Here is a 23,529-nt window from a genome sequence, read left to right on the forward strand (position 1 = left end):
ATTTAAAAATAAATTGAATTTTTGAGTGATTATTTTTTATTGTACTATGATTATGTTGTCCTGGGGGATCCACATGACAAAGCTGAATATTCATCACTACTGACAAGCTTGAAGCCAATGTTGGCATGTCTGCTTCTTGAAAAATATCTTTGATGAAAACTTTTTTCATTATTTTAAGCTAAAAAAATTAAGGGATTTCTTACACATGTTTAAAGGCGGCACATGATATCATATTTTTATTACATTTCATCTTCATTCAGAAAATCTATTTTTGATTTTCAGAAAAACGCTTGTACATGCTGACAAAAGTGCTCACAATGCTCAGGAACAAGTTCCTGTGTCTCCAGATTTTGTTGAAGATGACAGACCACCAAGGATTAAGTAAGTGAAGATATTCAGTCAAAGCATTAATAATAATCAATCATACAATTTCACAGTGAAAATGTGCCAAAATGTAAAACATTTATTTAGTTATGGCTGCATTTATTTAGATCTCTTGCGGAGTCATGCCAATCTCTTTTATTGCCGCTAATGAAATACCACACTTTATTTAGAATTTCCTGTATATCGAATACTGTTGTACCCTGAATGAGATTAATTCAGTCTTGAACATCACTCATAGTATGAAAATCTTATTCTGAATCAAAGATCGTATCCAGAATCAAATTTCTTATACGAAATAATTTTAAGGATTTAAATCCCATTAATTCACTCTATATCTCCAAATTCCAGTACTCCTATAAAAACCATTAGCATAGTATAGTACATTCTATATGCAGAATAATACATTAAAATCTGTCAACTTAACCAGATGTACCCTGGATACCCTCCTACATTGGACGGCTTTGAATGGAACCAGCCACAATCTTCACACATACTAAGCCTCTATATTTTAGACAACTCGCAAGAAACAAACACAACTCTGACAACATATACACAGAGGGTCACACGTGCACTCAGAAAAGATGTGGGCATGAACCAGTTTGTTAGAAATTCCACAGAGGAATGTGTATGGGGTGCATCTATACAGTTAAGTAGTAGCTGTGTCATGAATATGCATTACAGTCTCTTTGTTTTGACTTGCTCAAAGTGCCCTAGCAGTTTTAATGAAATTTTGATAAAACCGAAATAGCTATTATTCATTTGTATTTAGTTTCATTTCAGTGCATAGGGGCCATTCAAGTATTACATCAGCAGATTTTTTTTTGCCATTTTTGACTCCCCTCCCCCAACTGTTGGCAAAATTTCATCAACTCTGCCTACCTCTCAACTCCTACGCCGAGAAAGGGGCTGCACGATCCCGTCTCCTCCTAATGATAAAAAAAGAAAGAAATTTCTTTAGAATTTTTAAGAAATTCATTCCAACCCATCCCCTAAGCCTTTGTGTCCCGTTCAGTGGATGATCCTGCATATGCCTCTGATTGGACTGTCCTTCGAGAATATGCGTCAGGAGTCTGACCACCACTGTCTGACACTGCTGTAGTAAAATTTGTTATGGACAGGGATAATAACACAGGGATTATTTTCCACATGATTTTTGACTGAACACACTATATTTTTAGCTTGTGTTTTGCGTTTATTAATTAGTGGGGTAAGGTTTTTCTCATTTTTGGTTTTGGCATTCCCAGTAAAGATGCCATTGTGAATATTTAATATTTTTATAAAGGGTAGTTGATGTAAGCATCATTCAACCCCCTTCCCACATCGATACTGACATAATATTTGAATGGCTCCATACGTGTTTCTAGAATTGGACATGGGCATAGAGGAGAAATAGTAATTTGAGTCAATACAAATCAAGCAATGATCTAACAAATCAGATGAGGCAGACAGTTTCACTCTTTGAATTGAGGAAATCATAAAAATTGGGTTCTGGATGGTCATAAATAAATATGCATAGACTTCGAAAAATCCCTGAAGTGAGAAAATGATTAAATTGGAATTCTATTTTACATTATGCAATGTAAATAAGAAAATGTGTGTGTAAAACATTTACTGTGTTTAGTAGTGTATAGAACGAGGTTTCATTCAGTTTTCACTGCTTCAAAAACCTTGGTTGTCCTATATACGCTATTCATTGCATATTTTTAGTACAGTTCATGCCACATTAATGTGATACGTTGGGACTCAAGTTTCTGATAACAATAATGGATTGATCACCAGTTGCACGGAAGAGTATATCTCTAGAGTTGATATCAAAGCCATTCAGGGAATTCAGCATTTCAAATGCTCTTAATGGATCAGAGGATTATGCTTTGTGGGCTGAGTGCAAAAAAAGGAGAGTTATAGTGAAGTTTCATAAAGAGAGCCCGAGTAGACCATTGTTTCTCTAAGTGAGCAATATTGCTCTTTGGGGAGTGATGGAATGATCCAGGGGAGAAGGACAGGAGCTACATGTATAATATAGGTTTCTATGGGTTGACTTGAGTGGATTTCCAATCTATTTTTTTTTAATTTGGGCGATAGTTTTTAGTATTAAAATGTTTCTCGTTCCAGTTTCATTAAAGATTATAAAAAGCCTTTGATGTCAGAAGATGTGAAGGAAAAGCTCAGATCCAGATCGTCCCCTTTGAAGTAAGTGTAATTCTAATGGAATGCATTTAATTTAGTGTGATAGTGACTTTTTGGGAGTTTTTCAAATTTGTAATTGACATAAGTTACTTAGAGGAAATCAGGATAATTTATATTTACTATGTATGAAACATCCCTCAAATCATATTAAGATATGAAAACTTAGTGAGACTGATTAAAGGCATGTTTTAGTAAAGGTAACAAAATGTGTATCCTAAATGCTTTTTCTTAAATATCTTTTCTATGTTACAAAAGCTTCAGTGAAAGAGATACATGAGTAATTTAACTCCGGGCTCAGTTCTTACTTCTAGTGTAATCTTGAGTGTGTGTGTGTGTATTGGAAAAAAAAATAGTTTTGTCCCTGTTGCAGTTTTCTACTGATGTCCCAAAAAATATCTGAATTATACTTCTCACTAGTAAACTAGTCAGGTAATTTTTCCATGCAGCAGCAGGATGCCTTCATCCATGATAATGAAAACAGAAAGACAAGAATGAAACTATAAATGCTTAGTCCCCCCCCCAGCAATTTTCTCTTACAGTTTATTTTCATCCAACTTTGGGCAATGCAGGTGAATAAGGGTAATGCAGTGAATGGGAAAAAATTCACTATTTAAAAATTGTCATTGAAGCACCTTTCAAGTATAGCTTAAAATCGGTCATGTTTAAAATGTTTTGCTCTTGATATATTTGATATATGTATGTATTTTTTGACATTTTTGTGACCTACCAAAAGAATTGCACTGATTATATTAATTTTTCAATTCTCATTAATTCTATGTTTTGCATTTGTATCAGTTGTGGTTGTTTGAAAACATTTTTTTTTATTTTTGACACTAAGCTATTTGTTTATTCCCAGGCTAGCAGACAAATTGGGTAGAGCCGATGAAGTTCGACGTAAAACACTCAAACCTATAGTTATCAGGTGAGTAGCATATATTTAATTATGAAAAATACTGATTTTTAAATAGTTCTTCGCACATTTTATTTTTGAAAGTAAAACTTTCTATCTGAAGCATAAAAATAGTGTCGTCTTCTCCCCCCCCCCCTTTCAAAAAAAGTCAGGTGAGGTTGAAGTTCTTGATATTTTTCTTTTCCTTTTACTTCTTGACAGATTCTTTCTATTAGATAATCCAAAGCAGCTTGGATGTATGTATACTTTGCATATGTCACTCAACTTGCTCACACATGCTCACACTCAACTTCTTCCAGAGTTGAGCTTTTTGGATGACTGCATATCTGCTGTGTGCAACGCTCATATCCAATTGTGATTTGGTATGGGGGAAGGGAAGATGTCTTTTAGTTTTTGTTACTGCTCTGGCATGTGCTAAACTCATGGGAAAACTTGTTCAGACCTGCTGTGCTTGTGAACAGAGATGCTTGTATTTTACTAGCATTTGTTATCGTTTCTTAGAAACATTGGTTAAAACATGGTAGGAAGAAAAAGAACACAAAAGACATGAGCGACAGGTTTGAAATGTATCTGATAGTGTGCATGTAGTTCAGAAGAAAGGAATAGTGTGTGATGTGCTCCATCTTGTATGTGAATAAGTAGTATTGTACGTTTTGTAGATTTTATGCTTTAGACATGATTCACCTTTGCCCCCATTTCATATCTCATCATATGCATTGAAAGCCTGTTTATATGTATTTGTATGGCTGTCAAAGTTCGGCCCTTCAGTTGAAAAAAAATGGCAGAGTTTTTCAGCATAAGAAGTTCATTATTTTCAACCAAATTTCAATCATACAACATATCAGTATTGTTTCCCACTATGGCGTTCTTCACATGATCAATTTTCACATCACTGAGAAAAGTAGGCATCCATGCTGAAACAGGATTCAAACCCAGACCTGCCCTGTCAGAGGCTAGCTCCCTAACCACTCAACTGCCAGTCGAGTGGAAAAATGCAGTTTAAGGAAAAATGTAAATTTTAGTTACATGTAATTTTGTGTGTATATATATAAAAAATCACTTGTATGATAGTCTTCTTTCAGATTTAATTATCACTTTGTAATATTGTAGATTTGATTGCTTTATGTTGATATCTAATATGTTAGAGATTGAGATAATATATTTGAGTTGTTCAGATAATATATTTAATTTCATCTTTTTGTTGCCCTTGTCAAAGGTGGCAGTGTTGCTTTTGTTATTGAATAAAATTTCCAGATACGCCCGGTCTTTGAGGTTGCTTTGATGTGGAGAAGGGTGTGTCTGGTCCTTCAGTGTTCAATACCATACACATTAACCAGTCAGATAGTTATGATGGCATATGCTGCCGTGTCAATTTTTATTTTAATTATTTCAATTTTCAAAAACTAATTAGCAATTATTTCAATTATCATTTTTTTGTTGTTGATGATTTGAAAAAAGAGCATGAAGTCAGTTTCAATGTATTCATGAAAAATTTTAATCAGGAAAATATATTTTATTAGCTTCAAACTTTTGTAAAAGGAGAAATTAATTGGTCAACTGACTGGTTAAATGTCTTGGTGTATTTATAGAGTATTGAAACTGTGTGAGTGATCATGCAATTTTTTTTTTCATTTCACATATGTTTCTGGAGCTGATATTTTTCTTAAAAATTAATGTGAATAATTGTTACTTTATTTATTTTTTCCTTTTATAGCATGCCTTTATGTGCAAAGTAAGTAAATTTGTTTTTATGTATCTTTTATTTTCACAAGATTGTCTGTGCTATATGACTTTTTTTTGAAAAAATATCTAAAAAATAATAAGATTGATTTACACATCAATCACACTTTTTTAATATTTGGGAAATGCTTATAACTTTGTTGAATTGGCAGATAATCAATAAGCAATCCCATTAATATGTTTTAACATGTATTGTGAATTTATATTGAATAAATTTCTAAGATGGTTTTAAAAAAATTATTAGTGTTGCAGACTTTATTTCATCCCAGAAGGACTGCTTTCTTAACATCTTATAGGATATTAACAACTATCTTATTTTATAATATTGAATTAAATTATGTTTATGTAAGGCTTTAGTGTATCAAACAGATTTTATGAGAGCTACATTTCAGATGCACAAAGAAACATCAAATAATAATGTGAAAGGGCAAAAGAATAATGAACATAGATTTGCCCTTTCCTTTTGTTGATTCTAATGACCACAGTTTCAGACTAATATGTCTTTTATTATAAAGTTTATTGTATGTTTGGAGTAAAAAAAAATGAAAATGATTTTAAATTTTGAAATTAAATTATGAAATTTTTTTATAGAGTGCAACCTAGAAATTATGCCGAAAAACCACAGGATGTGGTAAGTAAATTTCAGTTGGTTTGACTTGTAATCGTTCTATTTCCTCAAAATTTGAAAAAAAAGAAGCTCAGACTATACCCCTATTTATATGGGAAGCAAAAAAGCCAATACCCTTCACTTGCAATAAAATCACGAAGGATTATTGGAAAATTGGCGGAAACCCCAGAAATACAATAAAAACCCTCAATTACAGTGGGTGAGTTTACTAGATATTGTCTGGTGAGTAAAGTAGCTGGCAAGCGAACCAGTTTCCTCTAGCCCAGTGAGTTTCAGTTACAGAGATCAACTTTGGTAGTAATAAGTAGAGCCCCAAGTGAGTAAGTAGTTAGTAAACTCACCCAATGCCATTGCATTGCCTTAAAAATGAGGGTGTGAATCTTTCTTTCACCTTTTTTCCCCCCACAAAAAAAAAAATTGTCATGCAAGTTTATATTCACCAAACCAACCCCCCCATTTTAACCCCAATCTTGCACATGCAAACAGGGCTTATATGAGAAAAACAGGGGCCCTAAATATTTCGAAGTTGGCTTCCTGGGCCAGGGTCTTTGGTTGTACATGCAAACCCATGGCCTGCAGTCTAAATGTGGCCCTGGGAATCGTCTGGTATGGCCTGTGACTTCAAACCAAATTTTGCAAAAATTAACCAAGTGACACATTACTGGATCACTTAAGGTGACTTGCGGTGCAGTTCCACATCACTTAAGTAGTCTGCACAACAGTTCCAGAGCACTGAAGTGAGACCTGCGGCACATTTTCGCATCACTCAAGTAACCAGCAGTACAGTTTCAGAGCACTTAAGCTTCCAACGGTGCATTTCAAGATCACTCAAGCATACTGCGGCACATTTCTAGGTTACTGAAGTGACCTGCAGCATATTTCCATGTCACTTAAATGTGCTGTTCCAGATCACTCAAGTGGCCTGTGACATGTTTTCATACCAATGAAGTGGCCCACACTTTCCAAAAAGTTCAGCTCCCTTTGTCTAGATCTGTGGTTCTCAACCTTTGGAAGTCCATTGCCCGGTTGATTTCTTTTTGTAACTGAATGTCAGTCATGCAAATGGCTTTGGAAATAAATGGGGAAAAATGGCTTGGTACGAGGTCACTGTTCAGCAGTTGAGAAACACTGATCTAGATTCTAATTTTAGGTTTTAGTTGAAATGATTTTTTTTTTTTGCCATATTAAAAACGTATATAAAAGCAGATTCCACATTAATTTAGATACATTTGATAGTATAACCAGGATGTTTATAGATTCTTATAGTCAGTTAGACCTCTGTTTTCATGGTAACCTGCAGCTAAAAAGTAGCTGTAAATCATAAAATATGAAGCACGAACGCTATCATATAGGTTTATTTTAGTGAGGAAATATTTACTGCTAAATAATTGTAGTCACACTGTATTTGTGGATGACAATTTTTTTTTTACCAATTAATAATGAAGTTTCATTTGAGGTATTTTACGTTATTTTCATTTTTCTTAGTTGAACAGAGTCAGAGAATCTACGGAATTCTTAATATCTGGTGATAAGAAACCGGCTAGTAGAAGAGGCTCAAGAAAAACTTGATCAAGAGGAGGCCATTGATTCTTATTTAAAAAACGATCTTGTTTTATATAGGTGAAAATTTTATACAATTTTCTTCAAATTAAATATATATTTATATTGACGATCATTTATGCTCTTATGATCAATAAAATATAGCCTGTTATTGGCTGTTTTGTATGTGAAAAAAGTAAGTTTTTTACTGAAGTATCTGTGGAATGCCAATATATTTCTTGAGTACTGGCAAGTTTTGAAAAAAGAAGTTCCCCCTATCTGGAAATGTGTATGAATAGAAATTACTAGAAAAAATCATTGAAACAAAATTGAAAGTCATGGTATAAGGAAAAACAGTTCTTCAGCTATACAATACTACCCATTTAAAAAAAAAAAAGTTGAATCCTTGATTGATGACTGGTATCAATAGAACAAAACCATCTGGAAGCAAAAGCTGTATGTAAATAGGACTTAGTCTGTAATTATGGTATAACTTGAAAAGTTACTTCTTGAGAAAATGAAATGATTCTCTCCTTCCCATTGATTGCTATTGCAAAACAATGGATTGATCACCTAAATTGTAAAGATTTTAACAAAATATTTTTTTGCCAGCACTGTAGAGAATGATGAAAAACCTAAATTAGGCCATCTTACTTAGGGCCATCTTAGGGCCATCTTGACTAAAAATAATTGTGTTTTGGGTTGTGTTATTATTGCATTCCATTCCGCTTCGACCCATCCCTTTAGGAGGGGGTAACGGGCAGTAAATCATCTAAGCGACAGGCCTGCATTGTTGTTGGCATTAGTACTAGCTCATGAGCGAGTCGCTGTGTTGGGAATGTTCTGAACGCTCATCGCAAGGATCCAGGTTCCAACCCTGTTGACGCCACAGTGGTGGTTGGCTGAAGTTGGTTTTCAGCAATTTTCCCAATTTCAAGCTGTGGATGCTAGCCAATCTCCCATTTTAAAAAAGTCTATTAACAGAGCAGGCAGATATACAACACGATATATATATATGACATGAAAAATTAAAGCATTTACCATCTTTAGTTCAAAATATGCAAGAACACAAAACAAGTCCACTTCTGACAATATAAATATATTAAGGCTACTACATTCGGAACACACATTCCATCCTGTGCCAATTCATTAGAAATTCTGTAGAGGAATGTGTATACGATATGCATGTACGGTTATGTAGTACATAGTAGTAGTAGCCCGTGAGCAATATATATTTTAAAATTATGAATGGGATTTATAGCGCGTTTTTATATTTACTACTACACAGAGATTGTAATTTTTTTCCAATCTTCATATGCTTCATCGTTAAGTTTATCAATAACATGAAATAGTTCTCAAGTCACCAATCGGTCACATGATTTGAAGATTTCACACCCATCAATGAATAGCGCATAATTTTTGAAGAAGTTGTATCTTTCCCCAGCAGAGGTTACTTATTTTCATCAGATTTATTTATTATCATTGATAAGGATGGGGAAAAAAGCGCACTGTGTCAGGACCCAGCTTCATTTACATCATGTATAGTTGAGCTCGCAGAACTTGCGTCGGAAAGATTGTTTCTTCGTAGGTGCCGTAGGATCTCTGATACGAAGAGAACGGGTGATTGGAGGGAGGGTCTAGGGTTTCTAGACGTCCATATATACAGCCCACAAGAAGTTTGCAGGATGGAATTGCATTGAATGTTCATGAATTAAAGGATTTGGCGACCTCAAAAAGTTGCTTTTGGGGGGGTGGTGGCTCATGTGGCCTGATCCTTCTAGGTTCCAGTGCAAATAAGGTGCTGTATTTAATAAACTTTCAATTAAAACTTAAAAATAAATTGAATTTTTGAGTGATTATTTTCTATTGTACTATGATTATGTTGCCCTACGGGGGTTACCCCCCTGACAAAGTTGAACATTCATCACTACTGACAAGCTTGAAGCCAATTGGCATGCCTGCTTCACTCATGGTTATAAAAACTGACGGCAGATAGCAGCACTACACATAACAAGCATTACACAGAAACAGACTTCAAGTTAGGTTCGCAATACATACATGCACTGCTTCTGCACCTGCTAATATATTTTCATTCAGACACAATGGTGGACCATGATCTGGTTAGGAGGAGGTACGATTGGCTGATAACTTATTTGATGAAAGCAGTCAAGATTCAGCTGACGAGTAGCATCATTCGTCTATTTATAGAAACTTTAGGAGAAAAGTTAAAGAATTCTGAATACCCCTCGCAAATATGACAATTATATCTTCCTTAGGATAGTTTTCTTCTATTACAATTTTGATGGCATTGTCGATGCCATGTGTTACCAAATATCTAATGTTCCAAAAGATGCTCATTAGTGAGATAGAGATTTGAGTATTTCTTTGATATACGTCTCATCGACATCAAATCCAACGGATTTCGTCATTTTAAATATGTCATACCTCTAATTTCCAAGCCCATTTTCAGGATTAAAACTACACACCAAATTTTGCTGGTCGAAATTTCTAAAATCCACTTTTCAAAATCGCAGTATAGCAAAACTGCATAAGGCAAGGGAGATACCTGTAGTAATAGCTCCTTCCATCCTGCACCGAGGCCCCTAGGCTGGAATCTTTGGCGCGGCCATTCATAGTGAAATTATAGCATGGAAAAACAAAAATTGATAAAAATCATCTAGGGGCCGAGGCTGGAGTCTTGTCAGTATCGCCCTCGTTTGGGCCATGCACCTCTGAAGTTGATTTTAATATTGACTAAGAATTGACTTAAAATTACTAAGAAATACTTCATCTAATTACAAATCGAATGTAAAAAATTTTGTGTCCAACAGTAAATTTGTTCTTTCAAAATACCAGAAGTGATGAATAGCAAGGGTTCTCAAACCTTTTCCACCAGCGGTGCCCCTTTCTCCTATTAAGTGCTTATCTGTGAGCTCCGTCCTCTCCTTAAAGCTGTTTAACTAAGAATATTTTCGAAAAACCTTTGTCAGGGTCACTACTCCACGGCACCCCTGACAAAGGTTGAAGGTGCACCAGGTTGCCGCTGCACACAGTTTGAAAACCACTGAATTAGAGTGTAAATGTGTACAAGTGAAACATTTTGGACGCGATTTTTTTTGCAGTTTTTGAGCTCATCCATCAGATTAAAAAAAAAACTAATTCACCAAAAATTCTGAAATTTTGCAGGAATGCTTATTTGACATGTATTAGTAAACTCCGATTTTGCAATTGACCAACGGGAAAAAATCAATTTCAGGAGTTGTGACACCGCTTAATTTTCTCTTAAAAGAAAAGTTTCCGCAGAGATCTCGTACGCTTTAACCTCAAATCCATCCATAATTGTATTTTTTTTTTAAATGTTTAATTTTTTCTGATTTTTTAAAAATGATATATTTTTTCAAACTTTAAAAAATTCCTAAACTTCTAACAAATAGTCAGATATCATCAAAAGTTCATTTTACTAACACATGTCGAATAAGCATTTCTGCGACATTTCAGAATTTTCAGTGCAGTAAAACTTAATATAGCGGGATCCTCACGTATTCCCAAGAAGAAGATATTAAGATTGATTGATGACCGCTCACACCCAGAGCTGTTGTGCAAGTCAACTTCCACTCTTCACCTCCTAGGAGGCTGGGTCGTATCGGAGAGCATCTTCTATCTATTCAACAAATGAAAACATTATATACATTCTATGGAAACAATCCATCAGAAGACATTGAGGATACATGCAATCAGGATTAACTAAGGGAAAAATGAAATAAAAATATAAACCAACGAAAAAAGATAAAGAAGATTAAGAGCTTCATGTCCCCCCCCCCCCACCACTGCAATTACCAGCCTAACAATACATATTTACTGTTGAACGTCAAAGCACCACATCTTATAAATCACGAGGACCTCTTATGCATCTGGAGTCCCTGCCCAAGTAGCACAAAGATATAGATCTATATCGTAAAATTTCAGTTTCCAATATAGATCTATATCAGGTCACGATATCGTTCTGGCTAAAAAAGGCATAGTCAGAGATAAATAAATCTATATCGTGAATATGATATATTCAAATACTTCAAATTTTGGACGATAGATGGCGCCCTTTCAGAAGGAAAAAAAAAAAAAGTGTATTTTTCTGTAGGTGGGTGGGTTTGAACCCATGTACCCTGAACCCATCCCATCCCATCTGTAACTCCGCATCTTACCAACCCACCACAACAGAACTGACTACAGGATGTTATTATCACATTAGTTTACAAGTAATGGTTTGTTTTATTTGTGTTTTCAATTAAATTTATTCATTTTCTTATGTATGCACACAAAAATTACAAAATAGAGAAATAGTGAGATATATTTATCATTTTGAGGCAGATAATTGAAAAAATTATATTATAAATAAGGATATTATATATAACACAAGAAACAAATTAATGTATTGTGTAGTATATTAATTATTTATTTAAAATTATTAATTTATGCTAATAAAACATAATAAAAATATGCAACACAAAAAAGTTAAAACTCTCAAAGTATGGTGAAAAATGAAAACACATCAAAGTGAAAAAATAAATAATAAATAGTTTTAAGAAAAACACACATATACAACAAAAAACAAGAGCAAATTTTTCTAACTTAAAAAAATATGTGCAATTATAAAGTGGCAATTAAAGTTACAGTGGATAAGTTGTTGCTCCCTACTAAAATACCAACATCTACGATGTAAAACATACACAGTAAGGATTCAATTATAACTGATGAAATGATTTTTATATATCAACATAATTAATCCTATTAAAATCAAAATTTCTTATGAAAAATTATTCATTCAAACGTTTTTAATTTCCATTCAAACAAAAAATTGTACGCTCGACTTTAAATTTTCTCCAAATTTTTATTTGAAGGCAATATTTTTATTTAAATGGACACAATATGTTGATATATCAGCATATTGTGTATCTGATATATATCTTTGTCAGGTTCACGATATAGATGTATGTCATGTTGAGGATATAGAACTATGTCTTCTTTGAAAGATCTATATCAGGTCTATATCGAGAATCTGATATCGATCTTTGTCAGGTTCATGATATAGATCTATGTTTTTCAAACTATATTAAAATAATTTATTGTCCCAAGTTGTCGTCCTTTTAAGTAGAGACTATTCACATGGAATCAAATACATATTCGACTGAAAAATTAAAGACTTGATCAATTAACATCATAAATAATTTGCACCATATAGCACAAGATCGTTCTATATCATAGTTATGACATCTGATATTCCTCTGACATTTCGATATATAACGATATGGTCCAGATATTGTACTATATCGTTGTGCTACTGGGGTGAGTCGTAATTTGTCCATTCGTTAAGACGGCACTAAAACCGAGGAATTCTTTCGCTTTGTCATAGTCTCTCATCACGGCTGCTGAGCGGTCGTGTGGGCATCGTGGTGGACCCTCATCGTGAGCATCTAGCTTCGAACCCCGTTGGTGTCACAGTGATGATCAGCTGACGTTTTCTGCTGTTTTACCACTTCGAGGTATGAATGCGAGCCGGTTTTCTTATTTGAATTTATTTATTTATTCAATATTGATTGGCCGAGGCCTAAAGTCTCTCCGGAGAGTGCAGGTAGACCTTCAACATGATACTAATAATGTTTATTTTGTTGAGGATTTATGAGTGAAGCACTATTGGTGAATAAGTTGTTTTGCCTCAGCCGTGAATCACTGACGGCCGTATTCACTGACAAAGATTTTAAACTACAATCGCGGGTTGGTAAAAATCCCGAATTTAACCAATCCGTGTTCAACTCCAATCCTTTCACCTGCGGTTGTAGTTTCAACTCTGTCGGTGAATACGGCCGTAAGTTTTTACGAACGTTTTTTTCTCACACACAGAAGAGATTGAAGAAAGGTTCAGGTTGAATCAAACATGCCGGACTGGTCTACAGCGCCCTCTACTGCCGCTGTGGTGGTCGAGTGGCCACAGTCTGATGGACTCGCATCGCGAGGATTCGGGTTCGAGCCCCATCGATGTTACAGTGTTGGTCGGCTGAAGTTTGTTGTCTGTGGTTCCCAACTGCGAGTGTGAGCCGATCTTCCCGTTAAACAGTCTCGACACAGAGAAAACGCCTACAACGGTACAAATATCCAATCATTACACTTCACTCACTGTTTGAAGTATAGATGGCAGCACTGAAAAATCACACACAACACTAGATACTCACTCAACTGTTAGCTACACACACTTTGTTCCAGACTGTCACGAAGCTGGGCCAGAAGAGATCGCCTCAACGGGGGATAGGTCCAGTGGCAGAGTCCTGCTTTTCATTTATTTAGCGCCCTCTATTAACAAAAATCTGAGCTGAATTCTTTCTGCACCGAAAAAAAAAAATCCCACTTCGCGAGAATAACTTTTTCGCAAACCGCATTCAAACCAACCCTCCCAGCTTTTATGAATTTTTGAACTATTTACGAATTTTACGGGACTTTTTGCACATCGTGGTCAATGTGTATTTACAGTTGTCGAAGAATAGACGGAAGATTTCGAATAAATTTTTGGGTCCAAAATTTCTACGATTCGCTTTTGTGCAGCGTCCTCTAACGACCAAAATTTGAACCAAAGTTTTTTCAGGGCCAAAAAAAAAGAAATCGCTCCTTCGTGAGAATAACTTTTTTTACGCAAGCCGCATGCAAAATTATTCAAATTCCTTCAATTTTTATGAATTTTTAAACTATTTACGAATTTATGGAGTGTACTATTTACCGTGTACTTAATAAAAAAAAAAATCAAAATAATAAATTTGGTTTTCTGAGACCCTGTGCGCGTCATTTGAATAGTAAATGGGAGAGAAATGAATAAAAATCGATTTTTGAAAGATGCATGGGAAATTTCTAATGATAAAAAAATTTACCAGGTCTATTTATTTTTGTTTATGACGTCATCAATTACGTCACAACTTTTTTAAAAGGGTGAAAAGTGATCGTATATTTACACTCCAATGTCTCGCGAAGTGTCGTAATTATGTATATCTAAAATTTATCCAAATCAAATTCTGGTGAAAAATCTACATCAGTCTAAATCTATGAAACTCGGTAAGTGTGAACGCATTTAATTAAGAAAAGTAATGAATTATATATACAGTCAAACCTCGTTAGTGCGTCACCCAGTTAACACGTCACTCCGCTTACCGGGTCACTTTTTGGAACTCCCAATTGTAATTGGCGCAGCTATGGCTTACTCCGCTCAACGAGTCACTCCGCTTACTAAGTCATATTTTTGCTCTCCCAAGAGTGACTCATTAACGAGGTTTGACTGTATATATATATATAAAAAAGGTAATTTCAAATTCATCAACTTTGTACGCTTATGCACTATTACTATAGGAAGAGAAGAATGAATTGGTCACGTTTGTGCTAATTATGATGGATTTTATCGTCAATGCTCTTTGCATGGTTAACGTCGTGTTTCATGACTTGAGTAAGATATAGTTATACAAGGGCGGTTGCTGATAAAGCTCCAGCCCTGGGGGGGGGGGGCCTGGACATTTTTCATTATTTTTGTTTTTAACGCTATAAATTAACTATAGAAAAGTCTGGCATGGCGCTTGCCAATAGTTCCAGCCTAGGAGGCCGTGGTTTTAGGATTCAGGTATTCAATAATCAAATATCGTTCATTATGTGTATGGGGGCCTGATTTCCGCATTTGGCTACGAACCTGATAGCTTTTTGGCCCCCCAATTTCAACTGTATTTGCTGAATAACCGCTTCATGTGCACGCTTTTGACAGCAAATCTGGACGATCGCTATTTGCGGTATCGGCGATGATTCGGGGGAAAAAAAAGTTTTCCTTGCTTGCACGTGTCAAGGCTGGCCCAATATGTTCCAAGGTTGGTCATGGTTAAGTAATGTGGCTGCTCCACCATTGACAATGATCGTAAAATATCGGAGGCTAAACCACACATGTACCTCGTCCTGCGTGTACGTGTTGTGAACTCGACGTGAAGTTTGTTTCTGCGTGATGCTTGTTATGTGTAGTTCCGCCATCTGTGGAGGCTGGAAAGGTATTGGAAGGCTGGTCGAACGGAATGACTACGGTCTTCCAGCTTTCAGCCCAACGCGAGTGGTACAGTGTTGAGATGTTCGTCCTCCATCATAAAGATTACCATCAAGGTCCACGAGTTTGAATCAGCAGCAAGTTCTTTACTTACCGAACCTGGGGTGACCACCGGTAGGTGGCGCCTTCATTTCCCACCCAACTGCACTGGTTGGAAATTGCCGTATGGCGATAGATGACCGGAATTGGTGTGCGGTAAAAAGCTTCCAAGTCAAAGGTGCCGTTTTCTTCCCCGAGATTCCAATCCGTTTGGTCACACATTGGTCGAGGAACGCCAATGGTCACAATACGGAGAGTATTCTGGATGCAAATATTCGCCAAAAAAACATTGGGCCAAGCTGGCTGATGTGTAGCCAGCCTATGCTGTTTCTTGTATCAGGGAAAGACAAATATTGGAAGCAAATATTTGCAAATAACTTACGCTAGGCTTGACACGAGTGTGACCCTGGCTTTAGAAAAGGAAGAAGTGAGTGGGTGGGGGAAAGAAAAAAGAAGAAAGAAAAATAAATTGAAGGGAAAACAATAGAGTGTGTGGATAAGTAGATAGAGTACTCTCTTTCGCCCAACCCCTATGTGTGTGTGTGTGTGTGTGTATGTATAGTAGAAAGTTATTCATTATATGCCGGGGGAAATCGCTAAACACAGGAGTATGGAAAGAACGAGGAGGGAAAAAAGTAATAACTCCCGTTCATAGGGTTACAACGAAGCTTCGCGATGAGGGGATAAAAGTAAATGAACGGGGAGAGTTAGGAGATGAATTTGTTCTACTTGCGTTTGGAAGAGATAAAGTAATCGGGTTGACCAATTTTTTACATGCTTTTCCTAGGGCTCAGTCAAGTCTTGGTCGGCCCACCCCCCCCCCCCCACCCCCCCCGATACCTGTTATGGTAAATGTGATAAATCCTTAATTAAGTACATTATGGATTAATTAAATAGATTATTCATAATCGCCGAAAGTCTGATAAATTTCCCTAAATTTAACCACTTTTACGGCGATTATGCACCCAAGCGTCGTTGATAAATTTGGTAAATTTCTCTAAAATAATTATTTTTCGACGATTATGTATAATACCCAAGCGTCGTTGATAAATTTAATAAGTACTAAAAAATTATCACATTTACCGGCGATTATGCATAATACCCAAGCGTTGCGTCGTTGGTAAATACGATAAATCGTAGTATATAATATATCAATATATGTATTGCACCAATATATCGCGGTACGATAATGAAATAAAATTTGTTATTATATCAGAGTCCCACTATATCCATCACACATACTAGACTCATTGGAATTTTTTATATATAACTTTCTTTATCACATTTATCAAATTCTCCAATTGCTCTGGGGCATATTTACGCATAATCGCAGATAAAGGCGATAAATTCTGAATAGGCCTATTTATCAAATTTAACAGACACTGGGGGTAGCATGCATATTCGCTGGTGAAAGTGAAATTTATCGAACTTATTAAGACAAATGGCAAGTGTGCGCAATAACATACCATTATGTGTAGTAAACGATTTATCACATTTAACGTAACATATCTATTGAATCTGAATCGCTTTCTTACAAGCGCACAGGGTCACAACTAGATGCTTGGTCATCCGGGGCAAGCGCGCATTTTGACGCCTCCCCCTTCCTGTAATGTTGAAGGAGAGGTTTCAGAATGAAGTTTGGGCCCCCTCGGGTCTAGCGCCCGGGGTGCGAGAGCCGCCTGCCCCCCCCCCCCCAGTTGCAGCCCTGCAAGCGCATGTTCCTCCTTCTCTTCAGATAATAGTGAGAAGTTGTGTAAGTTCAAATCGGTGAGAACTAGAAGATACCGAATCATTACATCAAAAACAACACAAGAATTTCAAAAGGGAACTGATTCTATTATTTCTTCAGTTTTCAGAACCAAAACAACCATGATTATCCCGAGGATGTGTCGCCAAGAATAGTTCTCTCCGGAGATATTGTATGTATGATGGCTGAGGCGTCGGGGAACGACTCTGAAGAAACGGCGTCATCTGAAGACGACGAGACCAAAGAACTCGCGCCGGAATTCCACCGAATATCGAAGACCAGCGACGAATCTACGGATGTCGACGGAACCGAACATCCACGAGGCTCGAAGCAGATCAGATTGAGCGAGGGAACGGCGAGCGGGATCTTCGTGCCCATCTACGACAAGGACAGCGCTCCTGCTGGCAACGAATCGTCCGGTGAAAAGGGTGGTCCGGAAGAAGGTTCGTCAGCGCCGCAGGCCGTTACGGAACAGAAAGATGCGTCCGGGCAGAGTTCCCCGACGAGATCCGACGTCGTCGGACCCGGGGAGTCCGAGAAATCAGCGACGGCTGCTCCGGGTGATCCCTCTCCAGCAGCTGGTGCAGCCGAGTCCGGAAGCGACGTCGTCGTCGATACACCCGCGAAGAGTCGCGATTCACCGGTGTCAAAATTCAAAGCCAAAGCCAAAACCTACATGTTGAGCCACCTTTTAACGAGGAAAGGTGTCTACGATTTCGGACCCGATGGCAAGCGTTCCTTTTGGATCATGGGACCTGACGAGCTGGAGTAAGTGCATAAAGTGATTTCAATCAATGCATCTTTTCATACTGATTATGCAGATGATACGGAATCTATTTTATTTTTCTACAAAGGGGGTGGTTCAGTAAATAGCACTATATGCTCAAAAAAGATTCAAAATAGCGAACGGGGGGGGGGGGGGGGCTTTACTGTAGGATTGCACATCAAAGTGCCGCACTAGATGTGGTAGATGCTAGCCCTGATAGCACTATACTTGCCTAGATGTGGGGGATGGATCGATTAATTGTTTTGGTACACCGTATATTATGTGTAATTATTGTGTATAATATTTATGGAAAACATTCATTGAGTGCACATCCGAAACACGATAATCACGTTGCTTGTTGTTTCATTTATTGCAGAATCAATGAAGGTGTCCCACAAGCACCAAAGAAAGCCCCGAGGCGCCCTCGAGCTCCGCAGGTGTAAGTTCGACACATTTCTGTTCCGTGCAATCAATTTTTGTGTAATTAATACTGTACTAGAGCACGAAAGGCCTCCAATTTGGATGGAAATTTTGACCTGTTTTCCCCCAGAAACTGGAGAGAGAAGACACTCAGCCATTCTTTTATTTTGTTTAAACTATAAATTTACTGGAAAGAGAGGCTCATAACGAAAAGGCTAACTAAAAATGTTAACCTGGAAGACACAGGATGTGTGGGCTCTGAATGAGCGCAAGAACTTCTCTGACTCCGGGCATATCCCGTTGCTGAGGCCTAGCTTCCAGTCCGGCTTCGTGGCATAGTCTTGAATGTATGTCCTCTAACAGCTCGAGTGCTATATAGTGTTGTGATATTTTTCAGTGCTGCTATCTATATTTCAGAAGAGAAGTGTAATGATTAAATATTTGCACCGTTTTGTAGGCTTGTTACTCCATGTGGCGAGACTTTCAAACGGGGAAGAGATTGTCTCACATTCGCGCCTCGAAGTTGGGGACCCACAGAAAACCAACTTCAGCCCACCACCACTGCGGCGTCGGCGGGGTTTTAACTCGGATCCTCGCGATTCGAGTGTATCACTCGACCATCAGAGCGGCGATGTGTTGTGATGCCTGAAGTATTAGTCATTTTCAGCGTTTTAAGTCATGGATCGATACGTGTTGTACAGGGTGATTACGTCATTTCCCTTGCCACATTTTACTGGCGAACCGTTGATCCTAGAGGCATACAATTAGAAAAAATATCAGAATAACGTGTACAACTCGGATACCTCATTCATGTTGCAAGGGGTTGAATAGTTATTAAAATAAAAAAAAGTTTATGTACGAGAGAGAAACCCTGTTAAAAATCCCAATTAGAAAATTGTTGCTCTGTCTTTCCTAAGGCCACCAAAGAAAAAAAAATTCCATGTTTTTAATTGAAATTTTCACTGAGATATTTGAATTCAAAATCGTTCTGAATGAGGGAAGGAACAGCATTACCTAACGGGCAAACTCATTATGCTGTTCATTCCCAATATTTCTTCGATTTTTTCAATCGAAGTATCTCTGCAAATATTGCGCTTAGAAACATGGAATTGCTAACAGGCCTCAGGAGAGACACGACAACAACTTTCTAATTGGATTTTTGAGGACAGAGTGTCCGCATATATATAAAGTTATTTGCGAACTACTTTTTTGTACAAGGTGATGCTGATTCAGGTATACAGTAGAACTTCTCGATAACGGACACCCATGGGGCCCAAAACATTTGACCGCTGATGGGGAGTGTCCGCTATTGGGGAGGCACAATATAAAGTAGAACCTCGTTTATACGACTTTCACACTACATTTATCCTCGGTCGTAATTGGTTTCTATATGTTACCAAGGGGAAAAGTGATACACCGGTATTCATCAGTCATCTTGATAAAGAAAATATGATTAAATTTCATTACATTGATCACTGTTACCGGCGATTATGCATAATTCCCAAATAAAGTTGGAAAGTCTGATAAAAATATAGAAAAATTTAAAACCTTTCTTGTCTTCATCAAACAAATTAATTATTTTTACCCGTGCATGATACGTTCACTACGCATGTATTTTGTAATAGAGGTTAAATTAAGTGCGAAGACAAAAAACGTTTTCATAGCACACACATTATCAGTTATGTTAGCGTTCTTCACACGTATCAACGTGTGCAAACGAAACTAACATTACCCTTCGGAATTAGCATAATGGACCGTAGTTGTGTTAATCAAGTAATTAATTGACGGATTATTATATTTGCCAATACGAGCATATATAATCACCGTCGAATATGATAGATTCTCCGGTTATGAACACAAATTCACAAATTAGACTTTGAAAAAAAAATTAGAATTTGCCTAATTTTACTGTCCGCTATCGACAGTGTCCGCTGACGGGGTGTGAAATACATTAAATCCCTATTCCACTGGACCGGAGATCAGAAAAGTGTCCGTTAACGGGGAGTGTCCATTAAGAGAGGTTCCACTGTATGGTATTCCCATTGCATTGCGTTACTGGTGTATTGTAGATCGAATGAATATTTTTATTAATATATTTGAACTCGTTCGACTTTTTAGGGTCGAAGACGAAACGGCGAGATTTCACGGAACGAGGCACTGCGGCGGGAAGCATACAATAACAGCTCCTCAACAGCGTGGTCTGGCATCGTCAGAGTGGTCGTAAGTACAACGCATAATTTGGCCCGAATTTCCGAACGTATTTGTATAATTAATTGATTGCTTTCGATCTGGTATATATATAATAATGATTTGCTTATCTTTATTTTCCAGATTGCCCGGAAAATACAAGTAAGTTTTCTTCGAATATATTTCTTGTTGGACTTGAATTTTGAAGCCTCTCAATTACCGAGCATGTCTGTGACAGTCAGGCACGTCGGAAGCCGAGAACGACAAAAGATGCCGAAAATTCAGAAAAAGTACGTTTATGGAGCACTCAACATTTTTGTTGACCGAATTCTAAAACCGGGGACATGATTGAAGTTTCACAGCGGGCATAGACGCCGAAACCTGGGGCTGAGGCTATTTGAGGTTCTCCGATAAATTTTGTGAGGGAGAACACCTTCCCCAATAACACTTACAGTCAACCCTCGGTTTACGAACAACAAAAAATGATTCGGTTTACGAACTGATCTTTGTTCACGAGCACACAAAGCGGTCTAAATCCCGACGTATTTTAGAAGTATGAGATTACAGTTTTTCTCCCCTCAACAGAATTTGGTCGAAGAATATTATATTTCATCAGATTAAAATTCCCTCAACCAAATACGGCACATCTTATTCAACCCACGGATCAGCAATAGATCTAACAGTTTCTCAATGTCACTTCTGGAAACAATATATTTCATCATCCTACATTGTGCATAGTTCTTATTTAAAAATCTTGGTAGCAACTGCTTTACGGAACCATCGATTTGGATCAGAGGATATTGTGGTCAGACAGGGTTGCAAGCGGATATATATTGAGATGATACATATTCACGCGTGCGCTACACCAGACTTTTTGCCCTGTCATCGTTCTTCATTCCGTTTGCATTTAATCCCTTTCGAATTATGGTAACGCTTCAAGTGTTGGTTTAATGATTACCATTGGTTAGCACAGGAACTTGTGCTAAAGTTCACACTAGAAATCTTCGGAGTCCAGGAACGGATTGATTCATTTTACATTGATTCCTATCGGAAAACTTATTTCGGTATACGAATGGAACATCAGGAACGAATTAAGTTCGTAAATCGGGGAATAACTGTATGTAAGAAAAAAAACTTTTTTTTTTGTCCCCTTGGGTAAAAGTTATTTCTGTATTTGTTTGGTCTGATATGAAAATGATGATTATTTCCCTCAAACTTTGGTTTTGTGGTGAGAGGGATCAATATTTGAATATCGAATTAGAATGGAAGAATGGCTGCACAAAAGCTGAATGTATATATATATATATATATATAGCTCACAGGTGAAATGAATCCACCTCTGTAGTGACCATATGACTTGTATTCTCCATGACATTCCCGTATTTCTTCGTAATATTTGCTGTCCCAAATGTTTTTTTTCCCACAAAAGTGTCCCACATTTTCAACTAAACCTCCACCTCCTTGTATTTCCAAGGATAAAAATAAAGGATGAAGATTATTTTTCTCAATTTACTTTCATGATAATTAGGACTATATATATGAATATTCATCAACCATCATTTAAATCCATTGCGATTTCCAGTTGGGCTTCATTTGTCGTCATTGGTTATTTTCGGCAATTTTCAGCAATAATTGGCAAATTTGTTTTTTTAGCATCATTTAGGGTTCCTAGCGAGCTGGAAAGTCAGGGGGAAAAAAAAAATGGTCAGAGAAAATGTAAAATATTTGGCAAAAGTCACACAGGGAAGTATTTGATAAAAATAAGGGGAAAATTCTGTCTAGGGAGAAAAATTCTATGAAAGAGGGAAAAACTGGGGCCCTTTTGTTTTTCAGTAACTTTTGTCAGGGGGAAAAGGACCAAGCTGATTTTTCAGGAATCCTGAACAGTTCATGTTGAATTGGCTATTTTCTATATTTGGGATCTCTCAATGTCCCGGATTTTTCCCGAGTTATCGTCCCGAGTTATCGTCAGTTTAGCACATAAACCATTAAATTTCCCCAAGATGTCTCTGACTTATCGGGAAAGTGACAATGAATCAAAAACACAAGAGCAAAAATGCTCCATTTTTCTCTTTCAGTAAAACCGGAGGAGAAAAATTGGGCACTGGCTCCGGCGTCCCTGGTCAATGCTTGCTTTTATGTATGCTATAGATGTGTTTTGTCTGTGTTATATCAACAGAGGCTTGAGATATCTCAAAGGCAGTGACGGCAGACTATACAGAGGTTCAGTCCCGGTCGGCATTGAATTACAGTTACCTGGAGAAGATGAACTAGGCGGGACCGAATCCGCATTCGAGGGCGAAGAGCCAGGTTTCCTAGCTGATATAAACTCTCCAGAGTGGGACGAAATACTGGACATCAACGAGCTCGCTGAGGGATTGAGCGCTCAACTGAGCTCGTAAGAATTTTGTGTACTCTATTCTTTTCCTCAAATCGATCAAATGCTGTGCAATGAAACTGTGTAATTAGGGTTAATCTCAACGGCACTTTCGCCCCCCCCCCCCCAAGTAGTCACCTGACCTCAAACATCACGTGAAAATTTGGTAGTTTTCCCTGAATGACGTCAGTCAAAAAAAAAAAGTCACGTCATTTCAAAGTCATTTAATGACCACGAATAATGAAGGTCATGAAATGATGTAATATTTGATGAAATATCAGGCCATTTGATGACCTTCATTGATCATGAAGATCCCGAAATCACTTCATATCAAATGGCGTAAATGATTTTTTGCCATAACGATCACGAATTTCTTTCGAATCCGAAAATTCTGTTCCGGATTAAAATACTGAAAATTATCGAAAATGTTCGTTAAACAAAATAATGAACTTTGAGAGTTTTGAAATGTTTTCACTTATTCTTTACCGATTG

General features: G+C 37.1%; 1 protein-coding gene across 4 annotated transcripts in view; it reads left to right on the forward strand.

Annotated features, from left to right (window-relative positions):
* Positions 1-17,509, forward strand: part of LOC149078879 (uncharacterized) — a 60,184-nt gene extending 42,675 nt beyond the window's left edge. For all 4 annotated transcript variants that reach the window (XM_089241066.1, XM_089241067.1, XM_089241068.1 and 1 more), the window contains 7 exons: positions 283-381; positions 2,497-2,574; positions 3,428-3,493; positions 5,196-5,213; positions 5,813-5,852; positions 7,335-7,469; positions 17,390-17,509. In XM_089241066.1, the coding sequence (XP_089097192.1) occupies positions 283-381; positions 2,497-2,574; positions 3,428-3,493; positions 5,196-5,213; positions 5,813-5,852; positions 7,335-7,418 (385 nt within the window). In that variant the 3' untranslated portion in view covers positions 7,419-7,469; positions 17,390-17,509. The remainder of the gene's footprint in view (positions 1-282; positions 382-2,496; positions 2,575-3,427; positions 3,494-5,195; positions 5,214-5,812; positions 5,853-7,334; positions 7,470-17,389) is intronic.
* The last annotated feature ends 6,020 nt before the right edge of the window (positions 17,510-23,529 follow it).

The sequence above is a fragment of the Pholcus phalangioides genome, unplaced genomic scaffold, assembly GCF_987345545.1.
Source record: "Pholcus phalangioides strain wild (caught in Gottingen) unplaced genomic scaffold, Ppha-v1.0 ptg000013l_1, whole genome shotgun sequence".
Lineage (NCBI taxonomy): Eukaryota > Metazoa > Arthropoda > Arachnida > Araneae > Pholcidae > Pholcus > Pholcus phalangioides.